Consider the following 25,435-nt stretch of genomic DNA (forward strand, 5'->3'; position numbering starts at 1 on the left):
TTGAGTGCTTTGTTTATTAGGAGGACCAAAGTATTTCCACTTTTGAGAACAGGACTTTCACTCTTTCATACTTTGAAAGCGTCACCAGAACACATTCATCGACCAAGTGGATTTCATTACTGCTATGCACTTCAGTTATCTGATCATGTAAGAGACTAATACCCAACTTTCTTCACACAAGAAACCAGAAATAAAAACCTTCTCAGTATCCGAATGGTTTCACAGCATTAAGATAGTTAATACCTCAATTCCACCGCAAAGCATCACATGTTTCTGTATCTAGAAAAGCCTGACCTATTTTTGTAGGCTGAAGGGATTCAACAGCACTTGAGTTCTAGGCCTCAAAAACTCATTGTGCTTAAATAAAATAAAGATAAAAGGAGTAAGTTCACAGAGCAGCCATGCCCCATTACAAGTAAACACCACTTATCTAAATTTAGACAGCACTGGATCCATTTAAATGCCTGCAAGAACAGCATGCTACTGTCAAACAAGAACACGAAGCTGTAGTACAATGTACTGCATTCAGAGGAGCATTGATTGTTTTTGCCCATCAAGGCAAAGGTGCACATGAACGACAGCAATGGAAAAAGCAGTTAGCAGACAGGTCCTGCATCTGTCCAGTTTAAGCCTTCTGCTCAATGCCAAGGCAGGCTGTGTACTATTTAAAGGGAACAGACTGATGGACGAGGGAGAGATTGTGTTTCAAGTTAATCATTACAATCCATACTTTTCTTTGCACTTATTTGATTTGTGGAATTACGTCTTTCAATAAAGGTCACAAGGCACAAAAGCCAATTAAGTCTAACACGTATGAGTGGATGTCATCCCATCTTCTTCCAGGGATGCAAAACTCTATAGTTAAACAAACCTCATTATCTTGCCTCAGATAATGTCTGAGATGACGCATCAGCCTTTGGCTGCCAAGTGACCTGTGCTTCTGTCACAGCAGCCATGGCACCACATGAGAGCAAGTCAAAAACATCCTGTCCCTTGAGAACCTCTGGCTTGAGTATTTTAGCAGATCCCAACTGTCTAGGTGGTCTGAGACTCTGTCTCGCAAACAGAATAAACCAGGCAGAGAACAGATTTCTGAAGAAACTGCTATTTTTATTTTCAGGCAACACTTGCTCTTTGAACAACTTTACTATAGCTATTTACTTACCAGCAGGCAGCTACACTCCACAACAGTGATTAAACAGAAAGCAGCTAAACATTTATTATTTGGTTCTCAACACTGGAAATGAGGCATGGATAACAACTATTAGACTACTGACATGACTATTAGAAATATTCATTGGGAGTCTGCATGAGAAGGCAGGTTATTCAACTTCTAACCATGTTTCTAAAGCTAGGATTTTATTCCTCTCATTTTCAGGGGACTTGCACCTAACAGCAACTAATCACTTCTGAGGAGCTCTGTATCCCCTGTGAGTGCATGTCAAACTCCTTTGGCAACTCAGAAAAAGACACAGACCTTCTTGATCTGTGATAGACTTTACCAGCAATTCAGTAACTTGGTTGAAGCACCACATCTGAGGATAACCGACATCATAAAGTGTTGAGAGAACTCTGCCTTCAAATAGGGGATTGTTCTGACTCCATCAACTTGATAAAGTAACTTAATTTACTGGGAAAAGTTTGGTGTAGATGAGCATAAAATTCTCTAATCAAAGGAAAATGTGGCTCTAATAGATTGTGACACTTTCACCCTAGTCTCTGAAACATTAACATTAGAAATTTAAGGATCATTTTCTGCTGTTGTCATTTTTAAATTAAAGTCAGTATTAAATGTTCAATTGTGATCACTCTGGTGGCCAGACTGAACAAAGCATTAAGTGTGAAAGCCATGAAACAGAAGAAATGAGAATTGGCAGAGGGAAGACACAACAGGAAGACTGAAGGAGACACAAACGAAGTTTGGAGTAAATGGAAAAAAAAAAAGAACAAAGTAATGTCATTGCCCAAATGAAAAAGAACTTTTGAGACATAAAAAATGTGAAGAACGACAAAAAGACATTTAAGATATTACAGCTATTGGTAACAAACCCACTGTCATTCCCGTAAGGATTATGTCTGCATCCAGTACTCCCAATCCATGCCAGAGGGAGATTCCAAGCAATTAAAGCTAGTTCACAGACCAGAATTCAGAAGGAATTCAGCTTTCATCCACATGCACTGATCTTTCACATCATCATCCAAGCACTGCTGTTCATTTTCTTTCTGGCGCACGTGGGAAATATCTAACGGGTAACAATGGGGCACAATTGCCAACTGAAAAGATCACAGATCAAACCAAAAACTTGTCATCTCACTCACCCTGCCATCGCTTCTAAATGGAGCTGGCCAGAAACTGTAAGGAAGGTGGGCACACCGAAGAAGTGGTTCTTTTCTGCAGATTCCTTTGCTTCGTGTGATGTCTGCAAATCAAAAATCCTTAAGTTAGACTATCTGTGTTTGAATAAAGATCACAGCTCCCTGCTTCTTTTTCCCTTTTTTTTTTTCTCCTAAGAATGTACACCAGAATCAACCCAAACACCTCTGAGAAGGAATCCAACAGTCGTACATGACATCACGGGTCTTTGCTCAGACAACTATTAGGCTCTGTAAACAATTCAAGCAAAAGACAGGAAAACATAAATAACCCACGTAATAAAGTACTCTCAGAGACTTTGTAGGCGTTTGAAGCACCTGATGTGGCTGCATAGTCAAGTCAGACTCTAAGCTGGAAACAACTCAGCTCCCCATGTCCACCCTTGGTGACTTATGAGGATATGGGCTGTAGGCATCACAACTTACAGACCAAGGGAACTGCTGCCCATTCCACCTGCATCACCAAGAAAGCTTAAACATGTCAGCACAGAGGAAGAACAAACTGTTCTTTTAGATATTTCTGAAAATATAACAGGGATTGTAAATTAGATACAGAATAATTAGGTTTACCAGTTCAGCTGCAGAGAAGCAACTCGCTAAGATGACACAGCTTCTCAGGGTTTGATCATCAGCCCCAAACTTTTCAAGGGCAGTGGTGAATTCACAACAACAACTGAAAGAATTTATGACTGCTTCCTTCTCACCTCTTGCCTTTTGTACGTTGGATATATACACCAGGAACTCTGAATTTTACTAAAAGTAAATAACTACGTAATGTATGGCTTGAGTTGAAACAGAAACGGCATTGCAGAAAGGAAGGAGATGAAAAAAATGTAAAATAAACTGTCAGAAAGGACATATGCATCATTTAAAAAGCAAGTCTGAGAGTACAGGGGGTGGAGGGCCAGATTTTCTAGGACAGCCTCTGGGTTTTGGCTTCAAGGCAGAGTAAAACACACGTAACTAAATGTCCATCTAGGAACTTGGGAGCAGGTGGAGAAATGACATCCTATGATTCTAGGAAATAAAAAACAGACAAAATGGAAATCCCACCAGATCATCTGTTGAGGAACAATTTGCTCAGCGAAACTCAAAAGGAAGAAACCAGTGCATCAACCTTGTCTCCAAATGTAAATATGGTTTTTTCATTCTTTTCTACCAAGAGAAGTAGTGAAAGGGGAGGGAAGAATCTCTACCATTAGGAAATTCAATAGCACTACCCTCAAATTCAATTTCAAGCCTATTGAAAAAGCAGATGAGTGTTTTCCACGCTGCATACACCATCTTTTAATAACTTTCACAATCAGTGATATTTCTTGTTCATAGACAAGTGATTTTTTTCCTCATTGGTAAAACAAAAATCAACAGCAAAAAAAAAAGCCTCTAAAGGCTTCACTGCTTTTCAGTCTTCAGAAGAGAACTACAACAACACAGAGTTGGAAACATCACAGCACAGACATCCTACAGGCACTGAAAAACAATATTTCATTTCAGCTTTTGCCTATTAGTTCTGATCACCAGATAGTTTAAGTATTAAAAACTACACAGAATGGAAAATTAAGCAAGTTCAGTGATTATTAAAGAAGCCTGAAAAAATTCCCTTCAAGTGAAGCATATTTTTGGGTTTTAATTTCCAAGTATGAAAGAGAAATTGAAAGACCTCTACAATGAGACCTTCAGGAACCACTTAAGGACTGTGCTCCACTATTTCCCTGCTGGACATCAAGATGACCAAAGGGCAGCAATGGGCCCTCGAAGCAAAGAAAGGCACCATCTTCCTGTGCTACAACGGGCAGAGTGCTGCCTGCAGGCTGGCCCAGTTGGAGTGCTGGGTGCAGTGCCAGAGTTACAGGAGTACTTGTGATAGATGATGCTGCAGTGAGTCCAGCAAACGTGATGAAAGAACCGGGGCACCTTTCAGATGAGTAGAAACAGAGAGCTACAACTGCTCAGCCTGGAGAAGAGACAGCTCACAGGGAGCTCATCAGTGTCCACAAACACCAAAAAGAGAGCAGAGAAGACGGTGCCAGGCCCTCTTGTCAATGGTGCCCAACCACAAGAGAAGATGAAAAAAAAAACCCATGCAATTTCATCTGAAGAACTTTTTTTCTTTTAAAAAACACCGAGGGCGATCAAAAACTGGTATGGGCTAAGGAGGCTCCAGCTGCAAGGAGATTCAAAATTCAACCAGACACAGTCCCAGACAGCTTGCTCCACTGACACTGCCAGCAGGAGTTGAATTTGATGATCTCTAGAGGTGATTTTTAATTTATATATATTTTTTAAAACAAAAATTGTTAAGATGAATGAGACCATATCAGCATCTTCTGTATCTCAACATCATCCCTAAGCTTTAGAAGAGTCAAAGGTTCAGGAAAATGAAAGAAACTTTGAAGATAATCTGAGGTTTTGTTGATCTATATTCACTTCAAAATGCGTACTTCCTTCTGAGATAAATTTGAAACACCTTTCAAAGAGTAAATGCTGGAATTCAAGCTAAAGTGCTACTAGCTCAGCAAAGCACACCACTGCCTCTAGCCACCCTACTCCTCAGCTTGCTTTGTCACAGGGAGGTTGACGCTCAGCTCAGGCTTGTTTGCCAGCCTTTGATATACTACAACCTGCCATTTTTCTCAGTGAGTTGGAAGGTGCTGCTTTTTGTTCTTAAAAAGCTTCATTGCTCATCACAAAGATTAAAAAAAAAAAAAAAGACTGTCAAAGGCCTCAGATCATAGAGCAGCTTTATCTCTTCACATCATCACACTAAAGGGCAAGCCTGCCTTGATACACAAAGATCAATGGAAGTAGGACAATTTGTTGTTGCAACCCCAGGATGGCTTCCTTTGTTTCGTAGGTTTTGTAGGTCTAAAAAAAGAAAACAAGGATGCAGAAGCGGGCCCCTATTGTTTTCTTCAAATAAATCCAGTGTATTTATTCAAAAACAATACGGATATTAATAAACATACAAGCATCCACATACCACAGCTCCAGAGCTGTGGTCAGAAAGAAGAGCCATGTAACAACCCAGCTTATCCTACTGGAAGTTTAGTTCAGTAACATTCTTCATCCCACCAGTGAAAAATCCCACTGAATCCTGTAGGATGCAACTTCTAAACAATGAGAAAAAGGCAGACTAGAAGCAGGAAAAGAACAGAAGAAATCAGCCGTGAAATCTCAATACTTCCCCCGAAGCCACAAACAGGATACAGCTGTCTCCAGGAGCTGAGGCCTGGTTTATTTTTGATGACTTTGTGTCAGTTTTCATTCTTCATATCAGATGTAATTACAGTGAGGCAAAGGGAAAACAGACAACAGCAAGTGACTGAAGGAAAACTGAGACACTACTGCTCAAATGGATCTATACAAATCTGTACCCAGTTCTATGGGCCATTCAGGTCCTGAGATGTAAGCATGCACTGCAAGAAGCTGCTGGGCTGCTTCCAACAGAAGGTGAAGAGTGAACGTAGTAACTTAAATTTCAACCCTGCCCCCCTTTACCTTCCCAAGTGCCCACTTGCCCTCAGTTTGAGGCACAATCTTGACAAATGGGCATTGTGAACTGGGAATAAGAAAATAAATTAATCGATCCACTTGCCACCTGGGCAAGATGACTCTTTTTTTCCCTTTGGAAAAAGGCAGAAGGGATGCCTTCAGCAAGGAGGTGTCCTATAATTAGCAACTTCCCACTTCACACATGCAAATATTGACTAACCCACCAGAATTGGTTCCTTCACTCTACACATCCGAAGAGCAGGTTCAGGCCAATGATCTCAAAGTGTTTATGCCCCAGATTTAGGCTCAGTCTGCTTCTTCATAATAAATTACCCCATTTCGTGATGCCATCCCTTCACAGGCACAGAACAAGATTGTTTTCGCATGTTCATGATGAGCAAAACTACAACCCTGTGCTTTTATTTCAATTAGATAGCTTCATTTCCCACTTCCAGCCAAAAAAAAATAAATAATAAAACTACCTCAAAAGTCAGGGAGGGGAAATAATGTGTTTGCTTTCAAGTTCTCTCCATTTCCTAGTCAAAAACTCCTCTACTTACAGTGGAGAGGGAGGTGTTTCAGAGTAAATGCACTATAAACATACTCAGATTTGACATCAACATCAAAGGCTTTTTATTTTCATTTTAAGTACAAGAACAACTGGATTTAGTACCTGTTTTGTTCTCCTTCTCAAACGTCTAATGATTTAATTTAAAATTATTCACTTTGATGTCAGTCTTGTATTAACTTCTACTTGAGGCAATTTGCTTCAGGAGAGTATAAACTGTTTGATTCTTTCACTCTACGCAAGTCAAATGTGTGAAGGGATCAGAGATGACTTGAAAAGCTCATAGAAATCCCTGCTTTAGCTCTAGAGCAGGCCCACAACACCACACTGCTGAAGCTTCACAGTAGCAAAACTTCAATCCAGACTGTCATCTGAGTGTCCTACTACAAACATGAGTAGGCTTTCTGCATCAGATAAGACGAACTTTTAACTTCCAAGTCCTCCTTACAATTCCAGCCCCAGTTCTGCTATGGCCCAGTGGGAGTCCAGTCGGTCAGCTGTTTCTGCTGAGAAACATCTCACAATAGACAGTGAAGAACCAAGCAGAGAAAAACAGAAACTAGAAGAGCCAGGAAAGATGACAGCAAGCCTTCCCTCAGCTCAGTTCCAGCTAATACCGAGCCCTCCTGAGCAGATCTCTTGAAGTCCCAGGCTCCCAGGTACTGGCTGCCTCCCAGACTGTGACACATCTCTGAAGGGGAAACACCTGACGGATGCTAATCCTGTTGCATTTAACTGTGATTCTCTCCCCAGCAGATCCCAGCCTTTCTTGGTGCTGACAGGTCACTCTTCAAAAGTACTGAAAGTATGGTAGGAGTAAGTTTCAGTAGAAGACACACATTTCTAGTTCCACAGGACACAAAGCTGTGAACTTAAAATCTTTCAGGAATCCAGAGCTACCACTTGCTCCTAGAGAGGAAGGTAAGAGAATAACAATACTTGGATGGTTCTCAAGTTGCACAGTAAAGTAAATATTCTTTCATTTAATGAATTAGTCTGATCACTCAAGCACTGAAGTCAAATGCAACGAGGCATGTGTGTGGGAAGAGATAAGTCTCATACAGGGGACATATTACCTCCACTGGAGACAATAGGTAGATTGCACCTCTTCTCAAACACAGAATACCATCCCTGAACAGAATAAGTCTGCTGGCAGCACTGGACACATGAGAAACTCTTCAAAGAGCCGTGGATGCCAATTTAACTGTCAGGCTAAGTGACTGCATGCAAAGTTCTTTTAACAGGCTGTAAGGCAGGGAAGATGGCTGCCCACAGAGCTTTCCGTGTCAGGAAAGCTCTTCAGGGGGGAGAGGAGACTTCAGCTTCACCACAGCAGCTGAGGACAGTCAAACACGGCAACTTTCCAGAGAGCAAAGTCAAAAAGACTGAAAAAGACCCAGAATGCACACTGTCTTCGACATTGCAGACAGAGTGGGAGGCTGCTGAAAATAGCAGGGAACAGACACACAGCTGGGTCTCAGATACGAACAGCAGGCACATTTCCTAGGAGCAGCCTTAGACGTAGATTGGGTCAAGTTTCTTGCGATTTCCAAAGCTTTTAAGGATTTTGAACTTAAGTAGAAAAAAGATATGAAGACAAGGAAAGGATCTCTCCTAAGATTCTCGAAGGGCTGGTACAGAGAAATTATCCTCAGGTTAAATTAAAAATAGAAAGGGCTGTCTCACCTTGTTGATCATAACTGTTTCAAGGATTACCTTGTCCTGCTTTGCATTCCACTAAAACCCAGCTATTCAAAGCTCTTCTGCACTTCTCAGTAAGTCTCTTTCAGGGAAGACAGCACAGCCAAGAGGCTTCCTGCCCTCCATGGTTCCACAGAAAGATGACACTATCAAAGGTGCAGAAACCTGCACACTGGTGTTGCTGATATTCTCTGTGCACAGTAAGACTTGTCTGATTGTCTTCACACTTACAGTAGTTTCTCCTCCAACTTTTTTTCCTTTGAGCTGTAGAAAAATTTCAATACAAAGGATTTCTCTGAAGATCTTACCATCTTCTGACTTTCCTCTGTCTACCACTCTCTTTTCATTGTTACAGTACTTAATTTTAAAAAATATTTTCTTGAATTGATTTGCCCAGCAGAGGCGATTCCCCCTCCTTCTAAGTCCTGCTATGAGAACATCCCAACCAAAACTATGTACAGACTAATCAGTGCACTCAAAACCAAACAAAGATGACAAGGGAGCCAAATATATAAACAAACACGAATCTTACAGGATTAAGAGGTCTAGGAATCAAAGATCATATGCCTTCAAAAAGCCTTTCCCTTCCATCTCAGGATACTTCTTTCCCATCTCTTCAAGTCTCATGTGGAAATAGACTCCTCCTCTCTTCACTTTTTGCCATCCCTGAAGAATACAGTAGTTTGAACAGTGGCCAGACATTATAGACGATTAAAACTACTGCAGTCTTAAAGGCTACTCAACCAAAGCTTTCAGCTTATCCCACACACAGCAGCATAACTAAACTGGTGATACTACCCATCTGCACAATGAAATCAATTAGAAATGCAGAAAAGCCAGCCTTGTCTGCTTGCTGATTGTCAGCAGCAAGTATATTTCACTACTACGAATTCTGGATCAATAGGACGCCAGTTTATGTTCTGTTCTCAACTGGAGGGTTGGTCTTAAAAATCTCAAGTTCATGATTTACACGCTCCCAAGGAAGGATTCATGTCCATCAAGACCTCCACTGCCAAGAAACAGTCTCGCTGTCTCTACAATCACAGCAGTACAGCAGACAGTCTTAGATCTCTGCCAACAAAGTCCAACTTCAAGCAGAGCTCTGAGGAAAGGAAACCAAGCCCTAGCTAAATTAGGCCAGAGGATAACGCAGTGCTCAAAGAAGAAACAACAAATCAGGGAGAACTTCTCTGAAGCCTATCCTCTGTGGGCAGACCATTCGATGGTATATTAGTCAGCACTTACTCCACACCTTTCATGCCCAGTCATTTCCCCAGGCCTGGTACTATTTTACACCTAAGCAATCACGCTAAAGAGAGATGAGGAGCTTTTATCTTGAACCATTTGTTAAGATCCAGTTGATACAAGTTTCTTTCACATTTCACCACCTCAATCTACATTTGCATCAGTGTTTCTGCTACTACCAGCCACCTACGCTCCAGTCCTGCATCCTTTACAGCTTTCAAGTGGATACAATTTGTACCAAAGACGTAATATACCGTACAGCTGCAAACTGTATAATGTTCTCATCATTAAGTGTCACTTGTTTTCACATCTTAATTTGCATGCAACAGCCTGGAGGGAACCTCTGGTAGCGTTAAAGGATCTCAATTAAACAGTAACAATTTAGTTTAGCTAATCAACTCTATTGTCACAGCAAACAAAAAGCTGAGCCATACTACTGGTCTGGAAAGGAATCACTAGTAGCACAGGTTACACAGTAACATCCTGAAGAAAGAGGAGATGGAGGTTGTTTGCCGTGAGGATGCGCAGAGAGTGGAAGATGTGATCCCACAGCAAGCAACTGCTACCTCAACGGTTTTACTTTTGCTTACAGATGATTCACCAGCAGGGCAGGAGCCAGTGAGCATAAGTGGCAATGGATGAAACTGTTTGAGATAGAAGAGTACGCTTCGAATATAGAAGTACAAAAGGCAGATGGAATTTCCTATGATTCATGAATGTGGGGGGGGTAAGGAATCATGAGGAATCCGTGGGGAAAATCTTAGTGCTTACAGCTGTATACAAGTTTCACAGGCAGTTCTGACCCAAGATGTCAAGTACTTAAGAAAATGACAGATCGTGGCAGTAGTTTGGTGGACAGAGATACTTGGCAATATCAGGAGACAAGACAATTTCAGTAGGAAGAATTCCAATATGCAAAGGAGTAACTCATAGGAAGGAATATAACGTGCGAAAAGCAGTTTGGGATATTACTCCTTAAAAGAATGTTAGCAATCTCATGGTTGCAAAGAAGAACTAAGGTGAATTATATTCATTTCAGAGCTAACAATTATTTTTGTATATTAGGCTGTCCTGAATGTCCCATCCCATCTCTTGCCATCATATCTTCCTGTTCACCAACCTATATCAGGGCACCAGGGATAAAATAACTCATCAGTACAAAAAGTACTGATTAACATACTACACAGGACTTTAAAAGTAACCCATCTGTTTAACTCTGTCTGAATGGTTCGTCGAAGGAAAGGACTGCTATATTAAAAAAAATAATCACAGAAGTATATAAAGAAAACGATCCACGCAGACAAACACTTCTTCCAATCTCCAGTGATTCCAAAATTGCTCTGCAAATGAAAAAAAAAATAATCAGGAAACTCTACCCACTCCAACTTACCTCAATTTGAAAGAGTTCCCCAGCACCTTCACAGTCATTTGATGTAATTATGGGCGTATGAATATGCACAAAGCCATTATCCTGGAACAGACAGAACACTTAAAGTTAACTAGCTGAAGATATCAAGCATCAGCTTCAAAGATGATATCAGCCAGGACAAATCATGACACAGCTATCAGACCCCAACCAGGACACTACGAACAGCCTTTTATAGATAACTTCTGTCTTACACAGACAAAAACAAGAGGACTACAAATCTAAGAGTACTACTTGTGCTCCTCATCTGTATTTCCTAAAGAAATCAGATTTATGCTACTACTGTGTGTTTTTACAACTGCTCATCTCCACAGCACTCCAAATTGTTAAGACATGGATCTGATGGATGGACCACTTACTGGATAAGGAATTGGTTGGATGGTCACAAAGAGCTGCGGACAATGGCTTGATTCCCAGATGGAGACCAGTGACATGTGGCATTTTCAGGGGTCATTATTGGGACCCAGAGCTGTTTATCATCTTTGTCACTGAGATGGACAGTGGGATTGATTATGCCCTCAGAAAGTTTGCCAATGACAACAAGCTGAGCACTGAAGTCAACACATTGGAGGACAGAAAGCCATCTAAAGGGACCCACACAAGCTTGGAAGGTGGGCCTGTGTGAACCTTGGAATTAAAAAAGGCCAAATGAAAGGTCCTGAACTTTGGTTGAGGTGGGTCCAAGCACAAATACAACCAGGGCAGAGAATGTACTGAAAGCAGTCCTGAGTAGAAAGACTTTGGGGTGCTGGTTGATGACAAGTTCAAAATGAACCGTAGAAGTGTGACTGCAGCTCAGAAAGCCAACCGTGTCCTTGGCTGCACAAAGAACAGGATGGCAGCAAGTCAAGGGAGGTGACTGTCCCCCTTCTTCCTTACTCCTGTGAGGCCACACCTGCAGGACTGCATCCAGCTCTGGGGCCTCCAATACAGGGAGGACTTGTTTTCTCTTGCATCACTGTAATGTTCAGTACAAGGGAACCCTTCTAAAAATGAGGGTGTGCCAGCATCACCATGATGCAGGCAGTGATGTAGCATAACCCATTATCTTATTTATCATAAATACTAAAAAGCACCGAACAAATAAAGAGCGCTCATAAAAGCTGAAGTTTCACATTTTGCCAGGGTAATACAAATTCAGTTCACACCACAAGATCTGATCCTAATCATCAACGAGTTAAATGATCAGCAAAACAGGAATAGGACTCGCTGTTCATTCTGAGAATGAAACTAAAAAGGAGTGAGGACCAAAGAACTCATACAGACATGCAATGTATTTTGTGGAAGTAATCTAACAGAACCAATAGAGAGCAAAGTCCCTACAGTCAGCTCCAGGCTACCTTGGTTACAGTCACAAAGATCTCCACTTGCCAAGTGGATGCCAGGAGCTCCTCACAGAGATCCACTTAGTGCGCAGAAAGATGTCTGAGAGTCAGAACTATTTGCTTTGCCTGGGATGGACAGTTTTAGCCTGTCAATATGAAGTGCAGCTCTCTCATGTGTATTCCAGAGGCCTGCTGGTCATGGTTCCTCTCACTGCTCCATATGACTTCAGAACATCACCCAATTTTTTTATACCCAACTATTAACACCACATGAGAGAAGATACATGTTTCAAATTCCCTTCCAAAGCACATAAGGGAACTTCTGCATGACCTGCAGAGGTCAGAAAACCAGTGTCTAACATAGGGATCTCAAAAAAAAAAAACAACAAAAAAACCCCAAAACTCCTGCATAGTTTCTCTTATTAAAGCTCCTGGAATACCTCAAGTCATATCACCAGCCCTGACAAACATGGGCATTCATCAAGATGCAAAGTGCAGATTATCATTCCCATTGCAACCATTTCACACTTCCCACCCCACAAGACTTGGGATGGTTTCAAGATGACACTTTAGCCTTCAACATCCAAACCTAGGGCATTCAGCATCAGACATTTACTGCTGGCTGTAAATGATTAAAGTCACAGGCAGTTAAGATAATTTCTGGCTTAAAAGAACTAAAACCACTTATTTTCCTTCACCATTCAGCTCTGTACAGCCCTACAGACCAAAAAGGCTGTGACATCATACGACCTGACAACATCAAGTTTGAAATTGCAGCACTTTCTGGGATGATGTAGGTGGCAATTTAAACGACTGCTTTCCTTCCATCAGAAATGAGAAAAGCTACAACCATTCCTGGTGCTAGAAGAGTAGTGACATAAAACTTGCTATTTGCAAATGCTTATCTGTTCTTTATCTCTCACCTTTAGTGCAGCTGCTGATGATAAAATTCTGTCCTATTCTGCAATAATTCTGAGCATTTTAAATAGGAATATGTCGGTCTGAGATGGAATTAACTTGGAGAAGGAAAGCCTTTGTCAGAACATGATGCTTTTCAGTATCAGCTGGCTTCCTTGCCAAGTCTAAAATCACAAATTTTTGTAGGTATTGCCACCTAGTGGCTCAAAACCAGCAGAGACCAATACACAGTAAAGTGTTCTCCATTAAGAGTAGGAGTAATGCTGGAAGTAACAGCAGAATTATCACACGACCTTACTATGAAACCCTTAAAACACAACCTTTAGAATACCACACAATTTCATACAGATAAGTCTTTGAGTGAACAAGCAAGCTTTCCACATCACTACAAGTAAAAAGTAAGCACACACTTCAGGACCACAAATTCAACCTCAACAATTCCAATCAGTTTTTTTTTCAAATTGTAATAATACAAATGCTGTGTACATGAGGAGGTCCAGTGTGTTAGAGGACTTGCTTTCTTACTTTATGCACTCATGCAAAGAATCATATGGTCTCCGTACAGCATCTGGAATCAGAGTTAATTCACTGCCTACACTTTGCCCACAGATTGAGGGTGGGGACACATTCATGAAATACAAGTGTTTCCAATCCATCAGTTTGAAATGCATTAAAACAGGAGCTTCTTAATCTCAGCTAACAGCATCCACACAGACTCATATACAGAGACAAAAAGAACTGACAGCAATAACATGAAGATCTGAATCTGTTTGTCTGTGGCTTTCCAGTATCACAGATACTTCCACGTAGGAGGAGGCTACTGTCCAAGGTCACTGCTGAGAGTGAGTTAACTCATTTCTTATTATGCTGTGTGCTACAGACCACACACAGCTGCAAGCAATTATAGTGCAACTAAAAGATAACAGGAAAACAGGTGGAAAGGCACTAAAAAGACCACCAATGTGCAAACTTCATCATCAGCAACACCCTGGGCAAGGCCTCAGTCTGGCCTGAGCCTGAAAAAGCACAACCATGCAGTCAACACGATGGCCCTCTCCTCTTAACATGTTCCTGTGAGGCCTAACCCACGTAGTGGTCTACAAATAAGGCTCAGGACAGTGAGGACTACCTGGAAGAATGAGTGGATTGCTGCTGTGGCTTCACTTCGGATTCTCAGGAGGGCTCCAAGCACGTTACTTCTGCATCTCAAGTGTGGGAACTGTCGGATGTACTCCAGTGGGTGCCTCTCTTTAAGTTTCAAGGGGAATGACTAAAAGCAACGAGCAAAGACATACAAGAGGATGAGAACAGAGTCAATACACCTCTATTGCTAAGCATGGAATAGAAGTCTGTGTTCTAAAGCTCAATCATCATTACAGAGTAAGGAAGAGAAAAAAAAACATTTTTCCCCATCTTCTCTAGTACTTTGTGGATTTACATTTGAACAAAATAAATAGCAGCACCATTCTGAAATGCTTTATCTTTTGGAAGTTGAGCCCCCTTGAAAGCCAACTGTTCATCTCGTTACTGCATTAGCAAGCTGTTTCCAAACATGCTTGCAGCAGATTCTTTTGCCTTCATCATCTGAAGCATTTAGCCAGATCCGTTGCCTCCCTGATTCATGCCCTGGCCAGAGTTACCAAGTAAACCACATAGCCCAGAAAACTGCTTCAGGGTGGGAAGCCTACCTGTGCAACCTGGTCTAGGGAGCTGTACTAGCAGCAGGGTTGGACTCAATGATCTCTAGAGGTCCCTTCCAACCCCTTCAGTTCTGTGATTCTCTGAAATGAACTTATTCAGCTGCCAGCATTTGCACCTGTTTCCACACAGGAACAACACTGCTCCAGATGAGAGTGTTCACGGCATTCCCATCAACTTTTTTTCCTCATTTGATGTACCTTACACAAACAGCAGCCAAATCAAGGTCTGAAGGGATCCTCACAGTTGAAAGAAAACAACAAACAATGCAGTTTGAAGCACACTCTGTTGGACAGTTGGGAATTGGACAATGGCATTCATTCCAAAAGTGCTCCTACCAGTTAAGACGCCCTGCTGCAGCAACATACCAAAGTATCACAAGGTCCCACCACACGAATGGCTCCAGCTTGCAGCTCCACATTTTGCATCTTGTGAGGGCTTTTGACCAGTTTCCCTTGCACTTCCACTGCGCTTCCAAAAGTCAGGTCTCTACAAAACCAAGAGCAACAACAATTAATTAGCTGTTAATACAAAGGCAACTACTATTTCACAGCAGTTTCTCTTTTAATTCAGCAGGCCGTCTTGAGATTCAGCACTATAGCCATGGCCTCATCTTGTAATTGATGAAAAGTTACCAAGTGCAGTCAGAAGTTATTCTGCTTCTCTGGAGATGATTAAGACCCTCCTGGATGCCTACCTCTGCAACCTGGTGTAGGGAGCTGCTTTGGCAGGGGGTTGGACTAGATGATCTCTGGAAGTCCCTTCCAACCCCTACAATTCTGTGAAAAGGTGAATAAATTCACAAATCACTAGAAGAATTTAGGATGCTGGAATGTTGGACAAGTGAGCGGAAGATGGGCTTTTATAAGAAGGGGTATTGGTGTGGACAAACAAAGCTTATAAGAAAAACAAATCAAGAAGAAAACATACCAAGTAATGCACAAGAAGGTCCAGCAGTAGACTCACACTACTACAGCTACTAAAAAAGTGAGATCCAAATTAATCTAATAAGCAGGTAAACCACAAATCCACAGCTCCATCTTAAAAATACAACCATGGACCTCAAAGTGTGGTTGTTTCTTTCCTCAGGTACCAGCTGCTGGAAGCTCCTCCGTCACTGTGGCACAGGAACAGAGGTCTCAGGAGACCCCTCTGAGAGCTGATCAACGCACATACTTCTCCAGGTATCACAAACTCACCCACCTATTCTGCAGACTGGGATCTGCAACCACCTGGAGGCTTTCCAGAGAACTCCCATCATTTATATGCAGGAACAAAACCTCCTTCTGGGATCGGACAGAGCGGACCCAGCCCTACAGATAAAAGAAAAAGGAATTTGTTATTTCTTGTCATGGGCTCCGCATAATCGTGTTTCTTTCTGTTGTTTTCTTCCCCTCTCCCAAAGGGCTGGGCATGCTGCAGCAGGCCTATTTTCATTGAAATCAAAGGAAATATTTATCTACGAGGAAGTTAAAAGACAAAAAAAAAAAAAAAAAAACCCACAAAAACCCACCACCACCAATGTCATTTTTCTTTTTTCCATTCACTTCAAAGCAAATGGGAACAAAACCTTAGGCAGAGACATCAGCTCTCCCCAGGAGTAAAGCAAGCATAACTAAGATCTACCTGCACCTCTGTACAGCGCAGAATAACGAAAGTGGCAGTGTGCTTTGAAGATGAAAAGCATTTTAGCAACGTACACATTTCTATTAGTTACTTCCCTCCAGAACACTTCTATTGCAACTGTGCGTGAATGCACAGAGCTTTAAGTTAAAATACTCAAGGCCATTTTGACAATGTTAGTACCAATTTTTGTTGCTATAGCACCAGTACAAAGGTTCCAACTGGAAATGGTTCACTAGTTGTTTCTGGTTACGTGCCCAAAGCCATTGGACTGTTGAAACGATGACTCTACAGCCAACAGATATTCATGCCACACAAAAATCAAAATTAATGCCCCGACACTGAGGCACGTTTCTCTTTATGCCTTAAAAACAATACTGTCACACTGGAAAAAAAAAAAAACAGAAAACATTCTTACCCCCTCTGAATTAAAGAATTAAAGCAAATCAGTGGTACAGTGGGAGATGCATAAAGGTTGTGAGAATGAGGACTGTTCCACCTGGAGAAGAGAAGGCTCCAGGGAGATCTGACTGTGGCCTTCCATATATACAAGGGACTCATAGGAAAGACAAAGTGACAGGCCAAGGGGCAGCCAGTTGTAAACTGAAAGAGGGCAGATTTAAATTGGATACAAAGAAGAAATTTTTCATGCTGAGGGCGGGGGGGCACTGGCACAGGCTGCCCCATCCCTGGAAGTGCTCTAGGCCAGGCTCATGGGGCTCTGGGCAGCCTGGTCTGGTGGGAGATGTACTGCTTCTGGAAGAGGCCAGGAACCAATGGGTTTAAGGCCCCTCCAGCCCAAACCAGTCTGCAGTTCTGTGATGCACGTCAGGAAACAAAATACGATATAGAAGAATCTCAATTTTACAGTGAGTACTAAGGCACCAAACAAAAGCAATGGCATCCAAAATACAACTCTCTTAGCAGCTCTCACCAGACTCACCAGAGCTGAGACAAAGCTGCCCTTAAAACAAAATCTATCCACTGGGAAGTTTCCAGCTCATGTTATGGTAATAACGTAGAGAACAAGTGAAAACAGTGCTGATTAAACAAACTAACTGGGCCCACATTTCCTGCAGTTTTAGTCTTTTGCTTAACTGCAAGGACCCAGGTAGTCTGGAAGACCTGAAACTCACCAACTGCTTTAGGATTTTATACCAGACAAATCAACTTAAATCTGCCTATACTGAACAAACTGCAAGAAGTGACAAAAGGAAAGCGTTCTTCAAGTTGTGCTATGTGACTGTGAAACCACATAAAGCATTGCACAGGCTCACATTAGGAGACAAACACTGGCAACAATCCACCACAAACTCACACCAATCATGTTTCAAGTCTGCTTTCAGTACTCCTACAGAACCCTTCCAACCCCTGCATAGGAAACGCCTGCCAAGCTGCAGAGGGTACAAGAACTATGGAAGATGTTCAGGTGATAAAACTGAGGATTAACAGAACTTCAGCCTTTCTTCCAGCCTCACAAATTCAGGTACATGTTTACCCAAATGTTCTCTGCAGGGGTTCCACCTGAAGCAGTGTTAATGCAAAAAACAAATGTCTAAAAGTCTGATTATCTGGCATTGCATCCTCATATTCTTATAGCTAAATACAGACGTTTAAAAGGTATTTTGTACAATCACATTCCCAAAGCTGTTGTGCTTCTCTCCCATATTCCAGTAAAAGCCCCAGATCAGGTACATGATGCTTGATGAGTAGTGGTAGATGCTTTTCTTAGTTTCCTTCCTTGCAAGAAAGCAACAACAACAAAACCCTCAGCAAAGAAACATTGTTGATGGCTCTTTCCTCACTGCAGCACTGGGATTTGTTAAATGAGGAGATGAGACTTCCAGCCTCCCACAGGAAAATAAAGTGTGCCCTCAGGCTTAGATCAAAGGAGCAGAAGCAGCAGCAGCTCTTGGATCACTTCACACCCTACCAGAAGCACTGCTAAGCATCAGTCTCAATTCAGATCACAGTGCAGCTTCCAGTAACTAAAACCTACTCATAGTAAGGATCATTTTAAGCCAAACCAGCTCTCTTAATGCAAAACCACATGTGACAACACAACAGTAAAGCAACAAGGAATCAAGGAAACAAAAAGGGAGTACTGTCAATAGTAGCAGCAGTGTATTCTAGACTGCACAATTCATAAAACTACAGATGAGAAGCATCTATACTGAATAAGTTCCTTCCTTCTCTATTGGGATGTACAGAATCATACAATAGTTTGGGTTGGAAGGAACCTTTAAGATCGTCTAGTTCCAACTCCCCAGCTATAGGCAGGGACACCTCCCACTAGACCAGGGTCCTCAAAGCCCACCCAGCCTGGCCTTGAATGCCTCTAGGGTGGGAGCATCCACAAACACTCTGAGCAACCTCTGCCAGTGTCCCAACAACCTCACAGTGAAAAATTTCTTCCTAGTATCCAGTCCACGGAGGAATATCAACACGGTGGTATTTGTCAGCACCCCAACCCTTAATAGACTGATGCAGAACCTCTGAAACAGTACAGCTGCATCCAAGCAGGGACTGTGTACCAAAAGACACTGCTCCGCCCATCAGGCACAGCAGAAAATGAGGACCCAACCCCGTGCTGAGAAAAGGGAAAGAGCTTTGTTATTAAAAATGTATTCCATCTGCTTTGGGTGACAACAGGGCAAGATATCAGGGTAAAGACAACGGCTTGCTTTCCTAAACTGACAGGGAATGCAGCCCAGACAGAGCAGAGTAACCCACCATAGGAAGGGCCTTTCCCTGCACATATCCAATTTCAAAGCCTGCTATCTGATCCAACGACCAACAAACGATGTGAAGCGGGTACAACGGGGCCGGGACAGCAAAGGGGGCCAGATAAGTTTTACAAGAGTCTAAAACTAAAGCCCTCATCTCCGAAGCTGAGCAACGCGGGAGTGGAGCTCCTCTATCTCCCGCTCCGACCTCGGGTCGCGTCACCACAAATCGTTCTGCCACACACCTGCACCTTCACCTCGCCCGCCGCTTCCCGGGCCCCCAGTGCCTCCCGGACCCGCAGCCGCACCGCCGGAACCCGCTGCTCCCGCGGCACTGAGGAGGAGGAGGAAGAAGAGGAGGAGGAGCAGTAACGGAGCGCTCGCAACACGCCCCGAGCTCCCAGCATGGCAGCGGCCGGCCAGGCCCGGCCACGCCGCGTCCCCACCGACGGTAGCGGCCTCACGTGACCGCTCCAGCCAATGGCCGCTCAGCGGGCTGCCCATGTTCACCAATCGGAGGGGAGAGCGCCAGCCGGCAAAGGGCCGCCTCTTCCGCCGAGCGGGCGCAAGGTCTTCTGGGAAATGTAGTTCACAGGTTGTGGCAGTTGCGCGCTCCCCTCCGTCAGCACAGGGGAATGGAGAATGGGGGCTGCAATCAGTCTGTAACACTTCACCTACTGCTCCTTCGTGGTCATGCTCTGCCCTGCTCCACCCTGGCTACACCTGCTCCTCTCCATGGGCTGCAACTTCCTCCAGGTCACATCACTGCTGCGCCATGAGCTCTTCCATGGCTGCACGTGGAGATCTGCTCCGTGTGGTGCCTATGGGCTGCAGGGGGACAGCTTGCTCCACCATGGGCATCTCCTGGGCTGCAGATCCATGTCTGGAGCACCTCTTGCCCTCCTACTCAGATTTCTATGAGAATCGTAGATCCAAAGAGTTGGAAGGGGCCTACAGGGATCACTAGGTCCAACCAACGGCCCAAACAGGACCACTGAAAACCCAAACCCAGTGTCTGAGAGGGGTGTCCAAACGCTCCCTGAGCTCTGGGATTGTGCCAACCATCTTCTGGGGCAGAGCCTTCTCCTCACACCCCCCAGCCCCACCCTCCCCTGGCAACTCCGTGCCATTCCCTTAAGCTCTTTCTGTCACCAGAGAGCAGAGATCAACATTGCCCCTCCACTCTCTGTGCTGGCTGCAGGCCACCATGAGGACCTGGAGGCTGCCATGAGTCCTCCCCTCATCTTCCTCTTCTCTGGAACAAACTGACCAAGGGCCCTCAGCTGCTCCTCATACCCTTTGCCCTCCAAACCCTCTTCCATCTTTGTAGCCCTCCTTTGGATGCTTTCAAATAGTTTTACGGTGGTGCCCAAATTTGCAAACAGTGAGGCCACAGCATTGTAGAGTAGAAGCAGGACAATGGCAAACAAGGGATCCCATTACATAGATACTCCATCCCTGGAGGTGTACAAGACCAAGATGGATGAAGTCCTGGGCAACCTGATCTGCTGTTTGATCCAGCAGTCAACAACATTGCCTGTGGCAGGGAAGCTGGAACCGGATGATCTTTAAGGACCCTTCTAACCCAAGCAGTTCTGTGATTTTATGACTCTGTGATATGGTGGGAACAAGGGGTCCCCATGGAGGGTACAAGGGGACCTGTAGTTTTCTGAAGCCTTGGTAGCACAGTCGCCGGAGACGTGGGAAAGGCTCCCACTGCTTCCATTGCATGAGGAGAGCTGGGGATGTGGCTGGATGAGTGAAAACAACTCCTGATGGCTTTTCAGAGCAGTCTGTAGGCTCTACTCCTGATGTGGTATCTGGAACTCTGATAGGAAGGGGTTGAAGGGAGAAGATCCTCTTCTCTGCAGTATGCTGATGTGGAGCACACTGCAGTGGGTGTTGGGAATGGTGTAGCACCTGGCTGCCGTCACCCCACTCTCCTGTCCTTCTGGGTGATTATCTTGCTTTTCTATGCACCATGCTAACAGAATGAAGATGTGAAACACTGCCACTCTGCTTCATGCTTCTGATTTACTTCCCCTCTGAAGTGGCAGCAGCATTGCCCCCAGACCTGGAGATGCTGAGAACCAGCTTTATTAGCAGCACTGCTTGCAGGAAGACAACTCCTGCCTCACTACATGGTCTTGGGTAAGAAAAAATGTACTGGCCAGAGACCTCATTTAAAAGAAACGAGCTGAGCTCATGGGAAAGAGAAGAGGAAAGCTTTGTAGATATGCTTTTTTGACTTTCCCTGTGGTGCTTTTTATCTATGAATAAGAAGCATCTTGTCCTCAAAATCCTCTCAAGGCTTGCTGGAGCCTTCCTTCACCTCACTCTTTTCTCCCAGTCAGTGATGTCCCCACCTATGGCTTCTGGTCAGACCTGAGCTCTGAGCTCCCTCAGAAGGCCATCCCGAGGAATTAGAGGCGCAGAGCAGGGGCACAGGCATAGCCCTGTAGAGGAGAAAGAAAGTAAGAAGAAGGACAGTAGACCACAAAAGGGAACACAGAAAGGATGGGTGGGAACTGGGCTAGAACCAGTGTGGAAAACTTTATAGCTGGTTTCATCTGTCCTCTGTGCCATTGCAAGGGATCAGGCAGACTGCCTGGATACTAGTGGGGTAAGTGCTGGATGGAAACTCACAGCCATATATGACTTGGAGCTTCTGACTTAGCAGAATTAGTTTTGTTTAATGGCAGTCACGATGGCCTCCCATCAGGACAAGTATTGAGCTTTGCTGTGTGTTGATACAGTGACATGATGTAGTTTCTTACAGAATCGCAGTGGAGGAAGGAGCTGATCCTGCTGCAGTGTGAGACAGAGATACAGAAACTGGTAGTGCTCTACTGTTCAGGGAGCTGCTGGCTTTATGTGAGAATTAAATGAGTATGTAATAAGTGTGCAGCACACGTTAGGTCTTCTCTCTACCAGGTCACAGATGGTACATTTATTACTTCTCATTTGCCTCGTGTGTTTGACCATAGTATCCTCGAATATGTTTTTCCAGGATAGCTTGACACACAGAACTATCTCCAGACTGAATAAACCATGGTGTCACTGGAGAGACTTTAGTCCATCACCCCTGAAAGAAAATGAGGATGAAGCATTAATCATTTTGCTGTGAGCTGCTCCAGGCCTCTGAACTGCAGATAACCTTTGTGTGCTAACTGGCACAGTTCCAAGCAAGCTTTTTAAGAGGACAGAGGGACAGACAGGTGTTGGTATATTCCCAAAGCTCTCCAACAAACATCAGTTTGCTTCTCTCAAAGCTGACCATCCTCTCGTCACTGCATGCTGCTGTTCTCACTGGACAGATATTCTGTAGTGTTGATAACATGAATCACAGTCCCAATGACAAGCACAGGTTGCAGGTTGTTTCAGGTCATCCTCATGGGTCTGTACAGTGCTAGAGCTAGCTCACGTCTGTTCCCCTTCTGATACCTGGACTGGGTGTTTTGGAGCCAGATTGAGTGCCTAAAAAGGATTCGTGAGTGTCTGAATTTGTGTTCTTTTTCCTTCTCCACAGAAAAGAGTTCTTCTAAAAGCTCTCCAGAGGACACTGCTGTAGTTTATGCATCAGTTTAATAATGTAAGTTCGAGCTGGGAGGCAGAAAACCAGTTGTAAGGGTGTCTGCAGGGAGAGAAGCTTAAAGAATGGTGAGAGATAATCACTCTGTTACACTCCCAGCTGTGCATAGGGTCTGCTGAGAAAATTTGGAAAAATGGTGGGGAAGAACTTCCAAACAGGGAGCATCAGTGTTTGGATGGGAGTGGACAATTAGTGATGTGCTTGTAGATCATCACCTCCTTGGCATCAGCTGTGTAAGCAATGCTCAGCCTTCACCTGGCAGGAGAAATGCTCTGAAATGCCTCCTCTGAGCATTTTTCAGCCTGGTGTTCTTATTCTGTCTCAACATTCAGCCTCCTCACCCATTCACTCTACAGCATTCTATTCCTTCATCTCTTCTAGTGGGTGGAGGAGCTTCACGCAGTTCTGCTTTTGAAGTAAACCTGTCCTTGTTTCCTTTTGATGCTGAGGCTTTTAGCTAGCACATTGCCATGATGATTGTCTGGACCTGTGACCTCTTTCAGACCTCAAGAAGTGCAATGGGGAGAGAGGAGGATTTCTCAGTCAAGATATCAGAGAGTCCAATAAAAAAATGGAGCATTCCCAAGCAGGAAGGTCTAGGGTAGTAAGCAGTGCCATCCAGATCTGGCTGGGAAGTAGGACTAAAAAGAAGGGTGCTGCAAAGCAATAAATCAAATCCTCCCTCCTTCAAGAAAGCTCTTGTCTCTCTTGTAGATGATAACATTAATCTGTTCCTCTACATAGTTAGGAATTAGAGATGCCATTATAGGAAAACTCTGCTCTCAGGGCTGGCCTTATGGAAATCTTTTCCATCTTTACTTTTGTCAGCCCAGAGAATGTCATTACCAGCAGTGGCATTTTAGCAGATCTTTCTGATTTCAGTGAGGGTTTTTATCGCTGTTTGCGGACCTCTGATCTCAGCCCCAAGAAAGTCTTCATTGCGTCATCAGATCAGCCTGTGCCTTCTAGTTGCAGTTCAGTGTAGTGCCTTGAGAGCAGACAAAAGACTGTGTGTGCAAGGTATAAGCATGTCTTCCCCTAAAGAAGAGTAAGGCAGATAAATATCCTTGTTAACCTATGGTTAATATGCAGTTCTTCAAGCTGACAGACTCTTCGCTTTATGGAGACGTTTCACTGTATCAGCAGATGCCCTCTGGTGCCCCTTAAGGTCTTAGCATGAAACCAAGATGCACAAGATAGGCTGCATCCTGCTATGCTTCAGAGAGAGCAGTGGGGACACAGTGATTAGAAAGTGCTGTTCTTTTTAGTTTTTCTTTTTTTTTTTTTTTTCCAGTAGTATCCTGGTAACCCAAAATGAAGCACATTTGTCTTTATTCCAAAGTAAAGAATTTGTATTTCTTTGTTTTGCAGCAGTAACTTTCCAATGAAATGAGATAGAATAAAAAAGCACGTCTTCCAATAAATAAAGATGATTTTCCCTAAACAAATCACTGGTTTAGATAATACATTCTTTCTATCTCAGCTTCCTCTTTTTCTCTTTTCTTTTTCTTAACCCTTCACTGAAAAGAGACAAAAGCAGACACAAAAACTGGTTCTTACACTGTCCTTCATTTTTTCTTTTTTTTTTCTGTACGTTTCCCATCAGATGAAGAAAAGGAGAGAACACATCCTTCTGTCAGAGGGTAATACATGGCTTGACCTGCCTGACTTTGTGGCCAGCTCCATGGTTCCATGCTCTACCCAAGTTGATGGGTGAGTAAATGCAATGCTCAGAGATGATGCAAGTTCCCTGTGCCAGGCTTAGGGTGTATCCATGGTCCTCTGAGATTACTCCTTCATCCCTGAAAGGAACCAGACAGGAGATACCACCCCAGGGATGGAGCCAGGGAGGTGCACGACACTGTGTGAGCATCTCTGATAACTGTTCTACTTTGTCACTGCTTGTCTATGCTGTTTGTTGATGGAACAATCTGCCTTCCTCCAGAAGAGATGGTGAAAGGCAGAAATTAAACCTGTTCCTGCTTGGTTACCAGTGATGTTGCCACTTTTGCTATTGAGTGGACCTGTACTGAGGGGCTGCCCAGTCCCCACAGTATTCAAAAATCTTCCAATTTCCTTCACTTGGAGCTTCATACTGTGGCAAGAGACATAGTTGTTACCAGCCTGTGTCCCTCTTTAAACTATTTTCCCCACCTGAGCATCAACAACCTCTCTGGAAATTCCTAGCTTCAAGACCTCCGTGGGTTGGGGCTCTGGCAGTGATAAGCTGAAGTGAAAAATGGCTCTTTGCACAGATCCTCGAGGTGAGCAGAGATCCATTGGAGAATAAGAGGAAACTGCAGCAAAATGTTCACCCTGAATTTGTTCAGTGTTTCTTCCCCTAGAGCATTTCCTACCACAGCTAAAACATGACGCTCAGCAAGCAAGGCACCTGGACAGGTTTATCTGAGACCAGCAGGAGGTCTGTTCCTGTGACAGTGATGTGGCTTTCTATGTGTCCCATGTGGATTTGAGGCAGACAGTCACTATGTACTAGGACAGACTGGAGTGGCTCAGTATGCTTGAAGGGAGAAATATTCAACCTGGGGTAACATTTGTTCCCTTCTGCCACCTCTCTGTTTGACACTTGACATCAGAAGTTGAGTGGGTGGTGGGAGATAGGTCTGAATTCAGTGGGGGGGGGGGGAGAATGGGTGAAATGGATCCGAGTAGTTAACATCTTTACTGTGAGTTTGAGACTGAAGGAAATGACGTAAGGGAGCCTTGCAGAAAATGGTGGGACAGGAC

At 43.6% G+C, this 25,435-nt stretch overlaps 1 protein-coding gene across 2 annotated transcripts in view; it reads right to left on the reverse strand.

Annotated features, from left to right (window-relative positions):
- Window positions 1-19,525, reverse strand: part of NARS2 (asparaginyl-tRNA synthetase 2, mitochondrial) — a 50,357-nt gene extending 30,832 nt beyond the window's left edge. For both annotated transcript variants that reach the window (XM_065729929.1, XM_065729928.1), the window contains exons 1-6: window positions 19,341-19,525; window positions 15,950-16,059; window positions 15,115-15,235; window positions 14,178-14,318; window positions 10,770-10,850; window positions 2,320-2,420 (exon numbers count right to left, since the gene is read on the reverse strand). In XM_065729929.1, coding sequence (XP_065586001.1) covers window positions 2,320-2,420; window positions 10,770-10,850; window positions 14,178-14,318; window positions 15,115-15,235; window positions 15,950-16,059; window positions 19,341-19,502 — 716 coding nt within the window. In that variant the 5' untranslated portion in view covers window positions 19,503-19,525. The remainder of the gene's footprint in view (window positions 1-2,319; window positions 2,421-10,769; window positions 10,851-14,177; window positions 14,319-15,114; window positions 15,236-15,949; window positions 16,060-19,340) is intronic.
- Between the last annotated feature and the right edge of the window lie 5,910 nt (window positions 19,526-25,435).

Source organism: Cyrtonyx montezumae, unplaced genomic scaffold (genome assembly GCF_038088225.1).
Source record: "Cyrtonyx montezumae isolate F1298 unplaced genomic scaffold, pur_monq_1.0 scaffold_12, whole genome shotgun sequence".
In the NCBI taxonomy this organism is placed as follows: Eukaryota; Metazoa; Chordata; class Aves; order Galliformes; family Odontophoridae; genus Cyrtonyx; species Cyrtonyx montezumae.